The sequence below is a fragment of the Phocoena phocoena genome, chromosome 3 (genome assembly GCF_963924675.1).
Source record: "Phocoena phocoena chromosome 3, mPhoPho1.1, whole genome shotgun sequence".
Lineage (NCBI taxonomy): Eukaryota > Metazoa > Chordata > Mammalia > Artiodactyla > Phocoenidae > Phocoena > Phocoena phocoena.
Genome location: NC_089221.1, coordinates 95882988 through 95899541, shown reverse-complemented (window position 1 = coordinate 95899541; position 16554 = coordinate 95882988). Strand labels below are relative to the sequence as shown.

At 38.7% G+C, this 16554-nt stretch overlaps 1 protein-coding gene across 1 annotated transcript in view; it reads right to left on the bottom strand.

Annotated features, from left to right (window-relative positions):
• COMMD10 (COMM domain containing 10) overlaps positions 1-13811 on the bottom strand; it is a 159159-nt gene extending 145348 nt beyond the window's left edge. The window contains exons 1-4 of the mRNA XM_065874398.1: positions 13753-13811; positions 12225-12315; positions 3427-3537; positions 1022-1177 (exon numbers count right to left, since the gene is read on the bottom strand). Of these exons, the coding sequence (XP_065730470.1) occupies positions 1022-1177; positions 3427-3537; positions 12225-12315; positions 13753-13793 (399 nt within the window). The 5' untranslated portion in view covers positions 13794-13811. The remainder of the gene's footprint in view (positions 1-1021; positions 1178-3426; positions 3538-12224; positions 12316-13752) is intronic.
• Between the last annotated feature and the right edge of the window lie 2743 nt (positions 13812-16554).

The following is a 16554-nucleotide window of genomic DNA, read 5'->3' as shown; positions in this document are numbered from 1 at the left end:
GACTTACTACAAAGCTACAGTAATTAAAGCAGCATGATATTGGCATAAAGATAGACAAATAGATAAATGAAACCAAAAAGAGAATCTAGAAAGAGATACACAAGTATGTCAAACGATTTTTGACAAAGGGGCTAAGGCAATTCAATAACAAAAGGATGTTATCAATAATTATGCTGAAACAAATGAACATCCATATCAGAAAAAAAAAAAGAACTTGGACCTGTACCTCATGGCTTATATAAAATTAACCCAAACTGGATGTTAGACTTAAATGTAAAACACAAACTATAAAACACTTAGAAGAAAACAAAAGTTTGTGACATTGCATTAAGCTACAAATTCTTAGATACAAAACCAAAGGCAGTATCAATAAAAGAAAAAAATGATAAATCAAACTTGATCAGATTTTAAAGGTTTTACTTTGCAAAAGACACTGTTAGACACTAAAAAGGAAAGCTACAGACTAAGAGAAAATATCTGCAAATCATATATCTGACAAAGGACTCAAAAGATTCAGAAAACTCAACAGAAAGAAAACAAATACCTTCTACAAATTGTAACAACTAAAAACACAAGAACAAAAACAAAACCCATGCATTTCTGTATGCTGGGATTTACACTTGTAATTGTCCTTTATATTTATATTACTATAATTATCTGTCACAGTGTGGAAATACAGTTAGACAAAAGGTCTGAACAGACACTTCACAAAAGGAGATATATGGATGGCAAATAACTACATAAAAAGATAATCATCATAATCTGTTATTAGGGAAATGTAAATTCAAAACACAAGATATGATTACAAAACCTAAAAGAATAGCTTTAATACAGACAACTGACAATACCAAGAGCTGACAAGGATTTGGAACTACTGGAATGCTCATATAATGCTGGTGAAAATGCAAAATAACACCAATCACAAATATTTCCAGAAAATAGGAGAGCAGAACTTTTCAGATATAATAATTTATGCCATACATACACATTAAAAATATCTTTTGAGTAGTATATACTATACCTTGTGCGGTGCAAGGATCCTCTGCCTGAATTTTTCTATTGTTTCTTGACCCATAGAAGACCAAGCACTGACAAATGCTTCTGCTTTGTCTTGTCTAAGATGAATGTTCTCTAACTGCTGCTGCAAAGCTGCTGGCTTCACATTGTAATAGACTGCCTATTAAAGAGGAAAAAAAAATTATATATATCCTTACAGTTCATACAGAGACCTTGAACTGTAATCAAATACATTATTTTAAATGATTTAAATTTTAAAATTTTCATATTTCTGCTGCAGAAATTTTTTTATTATTTTACAAATAATAATATACTCAACCAAGGGCTGGAAGATTCAGAATTAAATGGCCTAAATTATTCAAGCTAAACTGCTTCATTTTTGCCTGTGGTTTAAGTAATACTAAATCCACTTAACAGCAAAACTTCTTTGCTTTGGCTATGTAAATGGTACCCTAATTAAAAGTTCATTTCCTTATTTCACTTCATTATTTCAAATAAGTACATAGTGGTTTTGTTTCCCAACTATCAAAATTTTTCCAAGAAATACTTTCTCAAAACCACATTCATCTACCAACTTCCTAGGTAATATATAACAAAAAACTGAAAACTTTTTTACGGTGATACCTGTTGTTTTTTACATTATTCTGAAAAAACTTCCTCATAAACCCCAGGCTGCTCTGCCCTATTCAGTTATCCTTTTCTTCTACTGAAGGTTCACCAAGGATAAGAACCATAATCATCTTTATGATCTGTAACCTGTATAAGGCTGCACGTAGTAGGTGCCTAGCAGCTTGTCGTCCTAACGGTATCTATTCACTAGAATGCCCAGAAAGCTACAGTATTGTTTATTGTGAAATAAACTTTTACTTCACAAGTATTCTACTTAATCAAACAACAGGAATGTATTAAGAATCTATTTTTATAGCCACTATGGAGAACAGTATGGAGGTTCCTTAAAAAACTAAAAATAGAACTACCGTATGACCCAGCAATCCCACTACTGGGCATATACCCTGAGAAAACCATAATTTGAAAGGAGTCATGTACCACAATGTTCATTGCAACGCTATTTACAACAGCCAGGACATGGAAGCAACCTAAGTGTCCACTGACCAATGAATGGATAAAGAAGATGTGGCACATATATACAATAGAATATTACTCAGCCATAAAAAGAAACAAAATTGAGTCATTTGTAGTGAGGTGGATGGACCTAGAGTCTGTCCTACAGAGTGAAGTAAGTCAGAAAGAGAAAAACAAATACTGTATGCTAACCCATATATATGGAATCTTAAAAAAAAAAAAAAAAGGTTCTGATGAACCTAGGGGTAGGACAGGAATAAAGATGCAGACATAGAGAATGGACTTGAGGACACGGGGAGGGGGAAGGGTAAGCTGGGACGAAGTGAGAGAGTAACATTGACATATATACACTACCAAGTGTAAAATAGCTAGTGGGGAGCAGCTGCATAGCACAGGGAGATCAGCTCAGTGCTTTGTGACCACCTAGAGGGGTGGGATAGGGAGGGTGGGAGGGACATGCAAGAGGGAGGGGATATGAGGATGTATGTATACATATAGCTGATTCACTTTGTTATACAGCAGAAACTAACCCAACATTGTAAAGCGATTACACTCCAATAAAGATGTTAAAAAAAAATTATTTTTAGCCCAGCAATGTGCTACATTTACATAAGATGCACAGAAAATGTGATCCTGGCCCCATACAAATTCAAGACTTAGTGAAGGAGACACAACTGACATACATGAAATAATGAAAAGACTAACAATGTGCTCTACCATGATGAGCCAAGCATAAAAGGAATCCAAATAAGGGGAGGACTGCAAGTATAAGGGGTCAAGGCTGCAGTGGGAGGAGATGTGATTTTAACAGAACAATGAACTTGAACAATGAACTGAATTTAGATGTAAAGAAGGGATGCAGAAGAACAGCTCAGTAGGAAGAAATAGTATGACAAAAGGTCCTTTGACAAATATTTCTTTTCTAAATGTTTTATCAACCTAGTCAAATAGATACTCCAAAATCATTTATTAAATTTCTTAAATAAAATGTGTTCATTTTTCCAAATTTTTTTTCCAAATTATTATACCAAGTAACAATAAATCTGAATCCTTTCTAACTGTCTCAAGTCAACGAAGTCTTGACTCATATTGTCAAATACTTTACTCACGCTGCTCAACACTAAGACTGTTTTAGTAGAACGCAATACCATGGGAAAAAATCACACATTCAAAATTTTTTTACTACATCAAAATTTTTTGATAAAACATATTCACAGCTTCCATCTGTATACTTGAGAAAAATAAGATAAAATGTTATAGATATCACAGCAATGCAAACATGTAGTAAACAAACCACGGTTAGGAAATGTGGGGCAATAAAAATACCTGTTCTAAAATAAAAGATATTGTTTCAAGAACTAGGTGAAGATCTTGTCTCTCCAGAGAAAATGCAGCTTGAAGTTTTTCTTCCTCTTCTTCACTGAAACTATTCTCAGCCTACAACACAGAAAGCAATCTATTAGCATACACTCAGGTATTCAAAACTCAGATACTCAACAGAAGATTCATTTATTCATATGACAATGAGAACTTGAAAGAAAGAAAGTAAATCCATCCTAGAAAGAAACTGATGGGTCTCTAAATTTCAATATCTTAAAATCATAGTACAGTTCATTACCTGGCTCTTGCCAAATAAATTTCATTAAAAAAACCCAGTATTTTCAATTCTATGATGTATAGGAGGTGGAAAATAATGGTAAATAACATAAACGATGGACATTTAACATATACACTAATATGTATAAAATGGATAACTAAAAAGAACCTGCTGTATAAAAAAATTTTTTCTTAAAAATGGACATTTAGAAAAAACAATACTACAAGGTAAAACCCCAAAATGTTAACAATAATTAATAGTAATCTCCATCTTTACTCACAACATTATAATCAACTATATTCCAGTATAAAATAAAAATTGATAAAGAAAATTAAAAAAACATTGTTGGGGGAGAACACCTTCTCTGTAATAATACTATCTAATTATAATGGGCCCCAGAAACTCTTCTAAGAGCCCAAAGCAAAATCTCCATTTAAGAGAACAGCATTTTAAGACAGAAAATACCTGGGGGCTCCTTTCCTTTGGTAGCTCTTTCCTCCCCTCAACTCACCCCAAAACCTCTGCCAGTATATGACCTTACCTAGCCCTAAGCCCCTGCAGGCATTTAATAAGAGGGAGCCTACCCTGAAAGCATTAAACAGATAACCACCGTTAACCTTGGGAACCTTTATCTACATCCTCCATTACCTAGCACCAGGATTCCCATCAGATAGAGAGGTGGCAACTAGTTTAACCCTTAGGATTATTTTATTAAAAGTCAATGGGTTATGGGATGCAGCAAAAGCAATTCTTAAAGGGAAATTTACAGTGATACAGGCTTTAAGAAACAAAAAAAATCTCAAACAATCTAACCCACCACCTAAAAGAATTAGAAAAAGAAAAACAAACAAAACCTAAATTCAGAAGAAGGAGCTAATAAAGGTCAGAGAGGAGATAAATATAATAGAGATGAAAAAAACAATAGAAAAAAAATCAATAAAACCAAGAGCTGGTTCTTTGAAAGGGTAAACAAAATTGACAAACCTCTGGCCAGGCTCACTAAGAAGAAAAGAGAGAAGACCCAAATAAACAAAATAAGAAATGAAAGAGGAGAAATCACAACTGATACTGCAGAAGTACAAAAAATATATATATATAATATTAAAATATATATTATATACACACACACACACACACACACACACACATATATTTACTGAGTACTTATTATGTGCTACATAGATAGTTTATGTCCTCAGGAGTACTATCCTCTAGTTAGAAAGACAAATTAAAAACAAATAATTGTTCCAATAACTTCCCTTTTTAATGAGTTCTGCAAAAGTATGGATTATTATAAGAGCATATATAAAGCAAGAAATTAAGTCTTTTTGATAATTTTAATATTTTCTAAAACTTACACATTACACACATTACTTTTATAAGCAATATATGAAAGAAAGAAGTTAGCCATCTGAGTATAAGTTCTGGCTAGTCTCCTTTCTTTCACTTCCAAAATAATCTCCTTGATCTAAAGACTGGTTTTTCAAGTATGAAAAATATACACTATTAGAAATGCTTTCAAATAAAAATACTTTATCCACACATACCAAAAACAATTTTCCCTGTTGCTGCCTCTCCCCAACAGCTACATGGAGAAGTTTCAGAAGTCCATGCCTTAACAGCTTAGGATGAGGTACAACTTTACAATTGCTCAAGGGAAGCAGCGTTAGAACTCTAAGCTGGCGTATTTTTGGTTTGGGGAGGCTAGTCACCAGAACTCCCAGTATCTACTACCCGTTTTATGACTGAGAAAAGCATGAACCCAATTTGGCCAAAATGCCAATCACTTACCTCAAGAGCAATGTTTTGACTTTAAAGTTCCAGAATTTCTGTGACTACCATACACCTTCTTGAAATAATGACCTACAGCACCAGACTTTATCAATACGAGGAAGAGAATAACAGTATTACTCATGTACAATCAATGAACCGCATGTTGCATTAAATTCAATGGATATGTACAATTTAACTTCCAAGTTTGTCAATCTGACTCTTTTAAATATACACCAAATGAGATATTCTGACAAAATAAAAATAGTGATTGAGCACGTAGAAAAATAAACTTCAGTGTCCTCAATATGTACAAGAAAATGAGACATTTTTTAAAGTTTTTTTTTTTTTGATGTGGACCATTTTTAAAGTCTTTATTGAATTTGTTACAATACTGCTTCTGCTTTATGTTTTGGTTTTTTGGCCACGAGGCATGTGGGATCTTAGTTCCCCGACCAGGGATCGAACCCACTTCCCCTGCATTGGAAGGCAGATTCTTAACCACTGGACCGCCAGGGAAGTCCCGAGACATTTTTAAAAAGAGCAAGAAAAGGGACACTCTCAAGATCTTCAAGGGCATCATATTAATAAAGTGGTTTGGAGTGAAGGGGGACAAGGGAACATGTATCGCCCCCCCATCCACTGGTACATGAAACGTGCACCCTTAAAATAAGGTGGTGCTTAAAATATGTGAGCAGAACAACAAATGGAGAATAAAATACAGCCATGAAACAAAGTTCCAAATCCATAGTCAATATCTTGCTCCGGCAACGACACTGGGTAGATCAATATCAAATGTAAGTCACTCTATTTGCTTCCATACAGAAGCAGGTTAACTTCTTCCTAGGTACCAAAAGTAACCCACACATATCTGGGTGTTGAAGAGAAAGTAAAGGAGATATATTCGTTTTTACCCTCTCAGTGGGAGAAATTTAAGGCCCACGTTTATAAAATTAGAGAGCAAGTGTCCAAGAAACTTAACTTTTTTTTTTTTTTTTTTTGCTGTACGCGGGCCTCTCACTGTTGTGGCCTCTCCCGTTGCGGAGAACAGGCTCCAGACGCGCAGGCTCAGCAGCCATGGCTCACAGGCCCAGCCGCTCCGCGGCATGTGGGATCTTCCCGGACTGGGGCACGAACCCGTGTCCCCTGCGTCGGCCGGCGGACCCTCAACCACTGCGCCACCAGGGAAGCCCAAAACTTAAATTTTAAATGGAAAATGGATGTTAATTTTTTCTATATATTTAAAAAGCATATGCCATAAACATATATACACAGGCAGAAAGGAAAAACAGTATTTAAAAAGAATAACTGCTGTATGGCTTGACATGGAAAGATATTTGATACAAGTGATAAGTGAAAAAGGTAAACAGTATAATGCCACTTATGAATGCATTTATATAAAAACCAAAAATTTCTATTTATATATGCATGCACATGTTTGCACATCTGTATTTATTAATACTTGAAAAAAAGACCTGGAAAGATGAAAACCAAATCGACAACAAAGACTACTTCTAGGGAGTTGTGGTGGTTTTATCATATCTGCAAATTCTTTTAACACTCCTCTGTTCAAAAGATGGAGCCTAATTTCGTCTCCCCTGAATATGAGCCAGACTTACTGACTTACTTCTAACCAGTAGAATATAGTAAAAGTGAAGGTATGTGATATCCAAGCCTAGGTCATGAAAAGGACAGCACCTCCCTCTCTTGGACCACTCATTCTGGAAGAAGACAACTTCCATGTCAGGAGCAAAGGCCCACGTGACAAGGAACTAACTGGTGCCACCGTCTAGCCATGTTAGAAGGAAATCCTCTACCCCAATCAAAACTTCAGGTACCAGCTACCCCAACCAACATCTGAGAGCAGTTTCAAGAGAACCCCAAGCCAGGACCACCCAGCCAAGCCACTGCTAAATTCCTGACTTACAGTAAGGGTGAGAGACAATAAATGTTTACTGTTGGTTTAATCTGCTAAATTTGGGGGAAATTTGCAATTCAGCAATAGATAACTCACACAGGAGAGAATCAAGATGGAGGAAGGGGCAAGAGTTAGCCAAGGGGGGCATTTCAGTTCGTCCACGTTGTTTAAATGTCTTAAAACAAAAACTTCCTCATAAACTATTTGTGAAATTTAAAATGTAACTGAAACACTTAAGTACTCTATTTTGAACTTTAAAGGCACAAAAAAAGAACAAAAAATCCATTCTTCTAACTTTTTCTTTTTTTGAAGAATTTATTTTCTTAACATGCACGATGAGTGAACTCATCTTAATTCCGCATATAGTTGAAATCAGGTCACATTCCTCAGAAAGTTATACGGATCTTCTATTCTATGAAGACAGTATACTATCTAAATAATTATGAAGGCAATTAGGTTTTAAAAACTCAGAGCACGGCTTTAGAGACAAGAGAGGCCTGTGGTCCAGGATCCAAGCTCTGACTCACATACACAGGCATACACACACACCAACACCACAGTGGAAGAACACATGGTCCTAGTAGTCTGCATGTGCCATAATTTAAAATGTATGTATATATCATTTTAACCTAATAAACTAAGTTGTAAGAAGCCCTCCAGCTTATATTAAGTACAAAATAAATGCATTTTCAGAGATAAGCTACTCTTTTCTTTTTCTGTCCACATAGGTGAGGCCAGTTCTTCTTTGAACAGGACCGTGCTGCACATCGTTAGGACATTTAAAGTCCCAGGGCATTAAATGCCAGCAACACCCTCCATACACAACAAACTCCTCAGGCACTTCTGTATGCTGGGGTTTACATCTGTGACTGTCCTTTACATTAATATAATGAGACTTCTCTATCTGTCATACTGAGGAAATACGGTGGTGCCCGCAAGTCAATCTATCAAATAAAAGAACTTTTATTTTAAACTTTTAAAAGCAATCTTTCTGAAGTGTACAGCACCGATTCTAGACTTCTGTAAACGAAGTATATTGGATTACACTAGATTCTTGCAGTAAGTCAGATCATAATTATGAGCATCCAAGTTCCATGCTGCAGTTAGTTTCCTAAAGAACTGCTAAGATACACTGATGATTTTTCACTTCAGAAAAAACCCTCAGATTTCTTTGCTTTTGTATTTCTTGTGTCTGATTTTCATAATTCTTCCATTTCAATCTATACTCAGCAGTTAATTCTTGCAACTGCCTACATGCCCCATCACAGGAGCGCCTTCACCCCCCAGTTTGCTGTTGCTAGTCGGCCATGGCCAGAAATCCAGACACCTCATCTTGCAGAACTAGACATATAACACAGTAACATCAATAGGCTTTGTGGGAGGGCCTAAGAGTCTCTGGAGCAAGGTATATGAGGGGTTTTTTTTAATTGCATGAGTTGTGACAGCTATTTTAAAAACGTAGAGGCCACAAATGTTTATTTTTAAGTTCACAGATAAGGAAGTTACTCTGATCTCCTTCAGTGTTTCCCAAGGCAGACTCTATTAGCATGCAGGATGAGACAATTCTTTGTACAGGACTGTCCTACTCACTGCAAGACATTTAAAGGTACACATATACAATGGAATATTACTCAGCCATTAAAAAGAATGAAATAATGCCATTTGCAGCAACATGGATGGACCTAGAGATTGTCAAACTGAGTGAAGTAAGTCAGACAGAGAAAGACAAGTATCAAATGATATCGCTTATATGCGGAATCTAAAAAAAAGATGTAAATGAACTTATTTACAAAACAGAAACAGACTCACAGACTTAGAAAACAAACTTATGGTTACCAGGGGGGAAGGGATAGTTAGGGAGGTTGGGATTGACACGTACACACTCCTATACTTAAAATAGATAACGAACAAGGGCCTACTGTACAGCACAGGGAACTCTGCTCAATATTATGTAACAACCTAAATGGGAAAAGAATTTGAAAAACAATAGATCTGTATATACGTATAACTGAATCACTCTGCTGTACATATGAAACTAACACAATGTTGTCAATCAACTATACTCCAATATAATATAAAAAGTTAAAAAAAACAAAGTTCCTGGGCATTAAAGGCCACCAGCACCCTCCACACATTGGTAACAAACCACCCAAAATTCCCAAGTATTCCTATATGCCACGACTGCTCAGCAATAGATGCTCAGACCCACACTTAGGCGTGCCCATATTCTATACCTAAGCTTATTTTCCCCATGTTCATTTCTACTAGAGATTTCAAGGAAGCAGTCTGGACAAAAACAGATACCCTCTGCCCACAATCCCATTTTACCAAGATCAAACTTGGTAAAATCAAAGTGTCAAGCTGATAACATTAAGAACAGCAACCAAATCCCTAAACCTCTTCACCAACTTACCTGCATGCGGTTTCACCGCTCTCAGGACTCTGCTTGTCCCAAGGCAAAGGCCAACCTGACAGACCAAGAGTACATAAAAGAAAGCTGGCAGATCTGAGATGTCGCTGCCAACTCTTTGGTAAGAGCCCTTATCACAACTGGAGTCCCTCTGGAAGAACATTCCCTAAAACTGTCCGGGCGGGTTGGGGGAGTGGGCATGGGTTGCCCCTTTCCTGACTTGCTCTCCTGACTTTCTGCAGGCAAGTAATCAAATACAGATGTTTCTGTCCTCAGCTGCTTCAGCTCTCAACAACCACTCCTTCTCACCTCCACGCCCCACCTCTGAAGGCACAGCATTCAAACACCTCTGTGGAATGCTTTGGCCATTCAGTTACTCTAAGATAGATATTAATGTTTTCTCAACTCCAGAGGGTCACGAGTTTCCTGCAGATGTTCCATCCTCCCTCAGTATGAAGAACAAAAGATGTATATAAGTGTTTTGTGTCCCATATCACTTTGTATGTGTTTAAGAAGGCAGCCACCCACAACACTGTAAATCAACTATACTTCAACTGAAAAATACAATAAAATAAAAAAGGCAGCCACCAACTCAGACAATCGAAACTCTGTATCAACTGCCTGCGTCATTCACTTTGGGACTGATTTATATACTGTTTCACACTCTTTCCTGAGCTTTACTGTAATGGGTCAGAGGGATGGATTCTGGAGCCAGACTGCCTTACTAGCTAGCTGTGTGACCTTGGGCAAATTACTTAACTGGTCTCTATCTCAGTTTCTTCATGGATAAAATAAGGATGACAACAGTTCTTACTTCCTAAGGGTGCTGTGAGGATCAGATGAGTTAATACCACAAAGCCATTAGAACAGCACCGGTCACAGAGCAGGTAATGGAACTGTGAATAGCAAACACCACAGAATGTAGCTGCTATTGTTATTGTGGTTGTTCCTCCTGTTTCTCCTTCTACATCACAAATTCCTTATAGGCAGGAATTCAGAGAACCTATATTCATTTTGTGTGTCCCATGGCAAGGAAAAGAATGAACTCTAAGAATAGCTATTGAGTGCCAACTGCATAACTATCAATGTATCAAGTGTGGGAAATATAAAGATGAGTAAGACATGATACTTAAAGTATTCAAGGTCAGAGAGAGACCCTGTAATCATGAAACAAATACTTATGATGTAGTACTAAAGTGAGGTGAGGACAAACCAAGTGTTTTAGAAGCAAAGAAGAGAGGATGAGCTGCTGAGAGTAGGACTGTCAAATCCTTAAAAGATGAATAGTTTATTCACTAAAGAAGGGAAGATATTTCAGATAAGGGAAAGAGTATATTACACAGACACCAAGTCGAAAAAGTTCACAGTATGTTCCAGTAAAAGAGCATCCAGGGTAGCTGAAACACTTGCAAAGTGGGGAAAACACAGACTGTACCTATATTGTAACGTTATTATAATACAATGTTAAGGAATATGAACTTTTCCCCATGAGCAATGGAAAGTCATTGATGGCTTTGAACACTGTAAAGATATGATCAACTTTTTTTTTTTTAGGAAAAAAATATTTGGAAATATAAATGGAACAGCACCATGAAGAAGTGATAAGAAGGTAGAAGACTATAGACAGCGGTACCAGTTTCAAGGTAACTGTTGTAGTCCAAGGGAGAAATAATAAGGCTCTGAACTCAGATTACGAAGAGAACTTGGATTTGACAGATACTTCAGAGGGAGAAAGGGCAGGGCTTTGGGACTGGTCTCTGGCCAGGAAAAAGAAGAGGTAAGAGTCTGGGTTCTCATTTAATGGTGATACTTTGCACCAGGCAGAGCAGTTAATGGGCACTCCTTAAACACATGTTGAATGGAATTAAATTTTATTAACCTGGTAAAGAAGTTAACTAAGTAATGTTAGCAAGTTAACCAAGTAATGAATTACTAGGCATCAATATATCCAAGATAACCACACTCTTAAAATAAAAGTGGAAGAGAAAGATTAAATGAAAAATTACATACTGGTTGATAGCAACACTACAGAGTTATTTTTAAGACAAAGAATGAAATCATGATATCAGAATTGTCCCAAAGCGTGTTCCACAGAGCCTTGGTCCCAAAATAAATACCATGATAAAACAGTTCCCTGGTCAAACACATCTGGAAAATTTTGCACACAACATTCATGCTTAAATATTTACTATTAACACTACCATAAAATATACTCTGAAAAGTTCCATGATTTAAAAAAATTAATTTGAATGAAGACAGAAGTTCCCAAACTTTTGACCGTGGGATATTATCAAATTTTCTAGAGACCCGGTGTTCCTGAGGACCTGCTGGAGAACAATACCTCGCAAAAGGTACTTCAAGTAGAAACCTAGAGTTGCTGTAGAATCACAAGAATATATTATAATCTATAGAAGCGCAAACATACAAACCTTCAGGTGAAGTTTTTGAAGAATTCGGGTGAGCAATCGTGGAAATCTTCCTATATCTATTTCATTTATCAGCGACACTGCTTTTTTCATGCTAAATAAATTCATAAAACAAAGTTTTAAAATGAGTTTTCCCCAAGTGGTACTGTAGTTACTGTAAGTACAGCTGTCTGTAAGTTTTCATTTCGACAACTCTGCTTGCTACAAGGTAAGTCTTAGTAAAATAAAGAAAACCAGATGATGGCCAGCAAAGGCAGGATGTTTCCAAAAGATACCCCCAAAAGTATATCTGTTGAAAAGGTCTACCTGGCAAATTTTCTCTTTCTTCTGGGCAAGGCAAACGACTAGGAGAAGCCTGCACTCTGTGGGGAATGGTATTAATTTAGGAGTGAAAGTTTATGTATCCACTTAAAACAGAACTTTGAGAAGAGTGGGAGGAGGGAATTGGCAATTACACCAAAAATAGAAAGAAAAGACTGCTGCATGGCAGGTAATGGAATAAAAAAAAAACAAAAAAACTACATACAATATCATTTGGGGTCACTAAGTACACAGCTGTTTTAAAAACCCTGTTTCAATTGTAATAATCAACTTAAATTATGTGGTAAGAACAATTCTACTGCACCACGTTGAATATGGTTTACTGATGTGATGTGTTACCCAGGACATTGGTGTGAGAAAAGGAACTGGCTGTCAGAACTCAAGTAATCAAAAAAGGAAAAACTTCAAAATGACAACTCTCTTCTTCAAAAAGACTCCTGTCCAATCTAGACACAAAGTTATTCTCCAGCCTCAATTATTTGCCTGTATACTTCCGCACTTTTCTGCATCCACACACCACCTGCACTATTATTTTTCATTAAATGGAGTCACTTTTACTTAAATAATTTTATTTTAAAACATAACTATCTACCACCATAAACAGCCGACCTTACTTACCTACCATAAATAGAAATGAACTAAATAAACAAATGAACTCAAAAGAAATCAAGTGAAAACAAAAGCAATGTTACTAAATTCTGGCTAGATACTGTTACAAGCCAAAACTCCTGGCCTGAGGCCTAGTCTATCTTGATTGAAAAGGTATATTAACGCGTGTTAAGTATTAAAGACCATCCGGGACCAATGGGAGACTTTCTCATAATCAGGAGGTCTGAAAGAGAACTGAAAACGGAAACGGAATATACCTTTCCACGTGATTTCAGTGTTACTCCAGGCTGGCTTGGGTACCTGCGATACAGCCTCGGGTAACGGTGACACTGACCACACACTGTCGTACTGACCTCAGCTGCCCAGGCCCACTGTAAGTCCACGCAGGTGAACTACCATGCAGGTGGAGGCACCCGCAGTCTCGCGCAATCCCGCGGGGCCCGCACTGCGACTCCGCCAGCCCCGCGCCCGCCCCTCCGGACACCCGCGGCCCCGCACCTGCCCCTCCGCCCCGGCCCCCCACCCGCGCCTCGGCGACAGACAGCAGCAGCATCCTTACGCCTGCCCTGTCCGCGCTGCCCCCGTGCTCAGCTGGGGCTACCTGGGGCTCTCCCGCAGAATCAGCGCCGCGGACGCCGCCATCCCCGAAGCTCCCTGGCCCCGCCGCCAGGATCAGCTGCCTGGAGTCCAACCAATGGCGGCGGCAGCGGCGGACGGCAAGCCGGAAGGCTCAAGCCACGCAGCGGCCGCGCCGCTCCGGTCCTGCGATTCTGGAGGGGCGAAGGGGCGTCCCCGTCGTCCTCCCCGCCACTCCCGCCGTTCCGAGTTAAGGCTGTACATATATTAATTTATTTATATGTACATATTTGCCTATTTTATATATATACGCATACCTGGATATGGTGTGGCTATTTTTATGTATTATGTAGGTAGTGTGTGTGTGTATAAACATATACATTTACGCGTACGTACACATACACATACTTTTTTTTGGAAGAAAAAGTTTAAGCATTGTCCGCGGTGTCTGGCCTGCGCTGCAAATGGGCAGGCGGTGGAACGCGCTCCCCGAAGGAGCCCAGGGCCAGCTCCTCCCTGTGCCCTGCGCCACCAGCCCTTCCTGTATCTACATCCTGGAGCTCTGCAGTGCCCCCACGCGGAGCCTGGGCTCTTTGTACTCTTATTCGTTAAGTAGTGTTCTTTGAGCACCTACTGTGTGCCAGGCACCGTGCTAGACACTCGGGATACAAAAGACCAAAATTCCTGCTCTTGAGGTTTGCCAGCAGGTAAATGGGCAAATGTTCGTTGTGCCTTTCTTTGTGGTCGGGCACTGAGCTAGGTACTGCGGAGTAAAAGAGATGAATCGCCGCAGAAACTGCGATTAAGGACATCTCAGGAGAATAGAGAGACAACGCGGGTTCAGGAATACCTTTGTCTCACTTAGAGAAAAACATGTAGTGCATTAAGGGGATTCAGAGCTGGGAACAGTGATAAGGCATCCGAGGTTGGATCAGAAAAACTTCCTGGAACAGGTGGCATGAAGAAGCCTTGAATGATAGGTGTGGCATGTACATTTAGTCTGGTGAGAAATGGGGAGCCATTAAATGTTTTCAAGCAAAGAAATTTTTGTGAGAACTGTGTTTGTTTGTTTGTTGAAGATTACTGTAAACAGAATGATTATTGGATGGGAAAGAGGTAAGCAGGAAAGCCAGATAGGGAGCTATTGCAATAATCTATGGAAAGCAACAAAATCCTTGGTAGTAAAATGGCATTGGAGAATGAAAAGATAGTGGATGAATTAGTTACATTTCAGCTGTAGAATCTTCAGGAGCTGAGAAAAGATTGGATTTAATTTTCATACCCAATTATGTTTTACTTAAATTATTATTTACATTAGTTGGCATTCCTAGAGCAGCCCTGAAACATCCTAACTGAAAGAAGCCAGATTGCAAATTAAAAGTGAATAATCCCCACATGGATAATTGAGTCAATTATACAGTGTATTGAACACATACAAATACATATGGTTCGACAACACACATTTCCCAATTTGTGCAGCATCTGAAAAAAATGTGTGTGGATCTACATAAATTATAGGTGTCCGATACAAACACAGATTACCTTACCTGGCACATTAATAGAGTCCCAGTTCGCTCAGCTTTTGAGTCATTTCCCTTTTGTCTTGATTCATTGCCTGAAGTAGAGCCACTAACCAGGTAAAACTATTTTGAATCTCTAGGAGGAGGAGGTGAAGTTTACCTCCTCTTCAGTTCCCTTCAAAACTATAGTTGGGATTTTGAGCCGAAGAACCTCAGGGTGGTTTGAGCCCTGAATCTGTGTAACCTGGAACAAAGCACTCTACTTCACCAAGTTTTCTCTTACTGATCTGCAAAATGGAGGTGAGAATAATGTCTGCTCCCCTGGGCTGTGGTGAGAATTAAACAGCCTGATGTGTATGTGCAAGAATCACTCTACCTTCCCTTATCTTTATAAGCACAGACTTCCAAGATTTTAGCAAAACTGTGTCCAGTGGACACAGAGGGCCTCTCACTATATTTCTCTTCATTTTCACTAACGGGGTGATCACTTTTTTAATACATAAATTTATTTATTTATTTATTTATTTTTGGCTGTGTTGCAGTCTTCGTTGCTGCGCACTGACTTTCTCTAGTTGCGGCGACCCGGGGCTACTCTTCGTTGTGGTGCGCGGGCTTCTCATTGCGGTGGCTTCTTTCATTGTGGAGCACGGGCTCTAGGCGCGCAGGCCTCAGTAGTTGCGGCACGCGGGCTCAGTAGCTGTGGCTCACAGGCTCTAGAGCACAGGCTCAGTAGTTGTGGTGCACAGTCTTCGTTGCTCCGCAGCATGTGGGATCTTCCCGGACCTGGGCTCGAACCCGTGTCCCCTGCATTGGCAGATGGATTTTCAACCACTGCACCACCAGGGAAGCCCCGGGGTGATCACTCCTTATTACTACTTTTTCCTATAAAGGCTTGATGCAGTGAATAATTTCTACCCCTAAATGAGACTATTACCCCAAATATTTCTGTAGTCTCTGGAGTATACCTATCCAAAGCTACAAGTCATCGTAGTTGTCTTCCTGTTGCCACCTGCTGGAGGGCAGGAAATGTACCTCCTGGAGGCATAATTCCATAACCACACTTTACTCCTACCCCCCAACTTGTCAACCCATCTTTATGATAGATCCAGAGCCCAGATCTATTGCCCCTGATCTATTAGGGCTACTAAACATGCTCAGTGCGCTGAAATTTCTTCCATACCCTTGCCTTTATTGCAAACTTCTGCCAAATTCACCTTTGTTTATATTCTGTGTTAGCCTGGGTTCTCTAGAAAACAACCTGAGTTGCATGCTGGTGTTTCATTGGGGGCTGTAATTGTAGGGAAGTA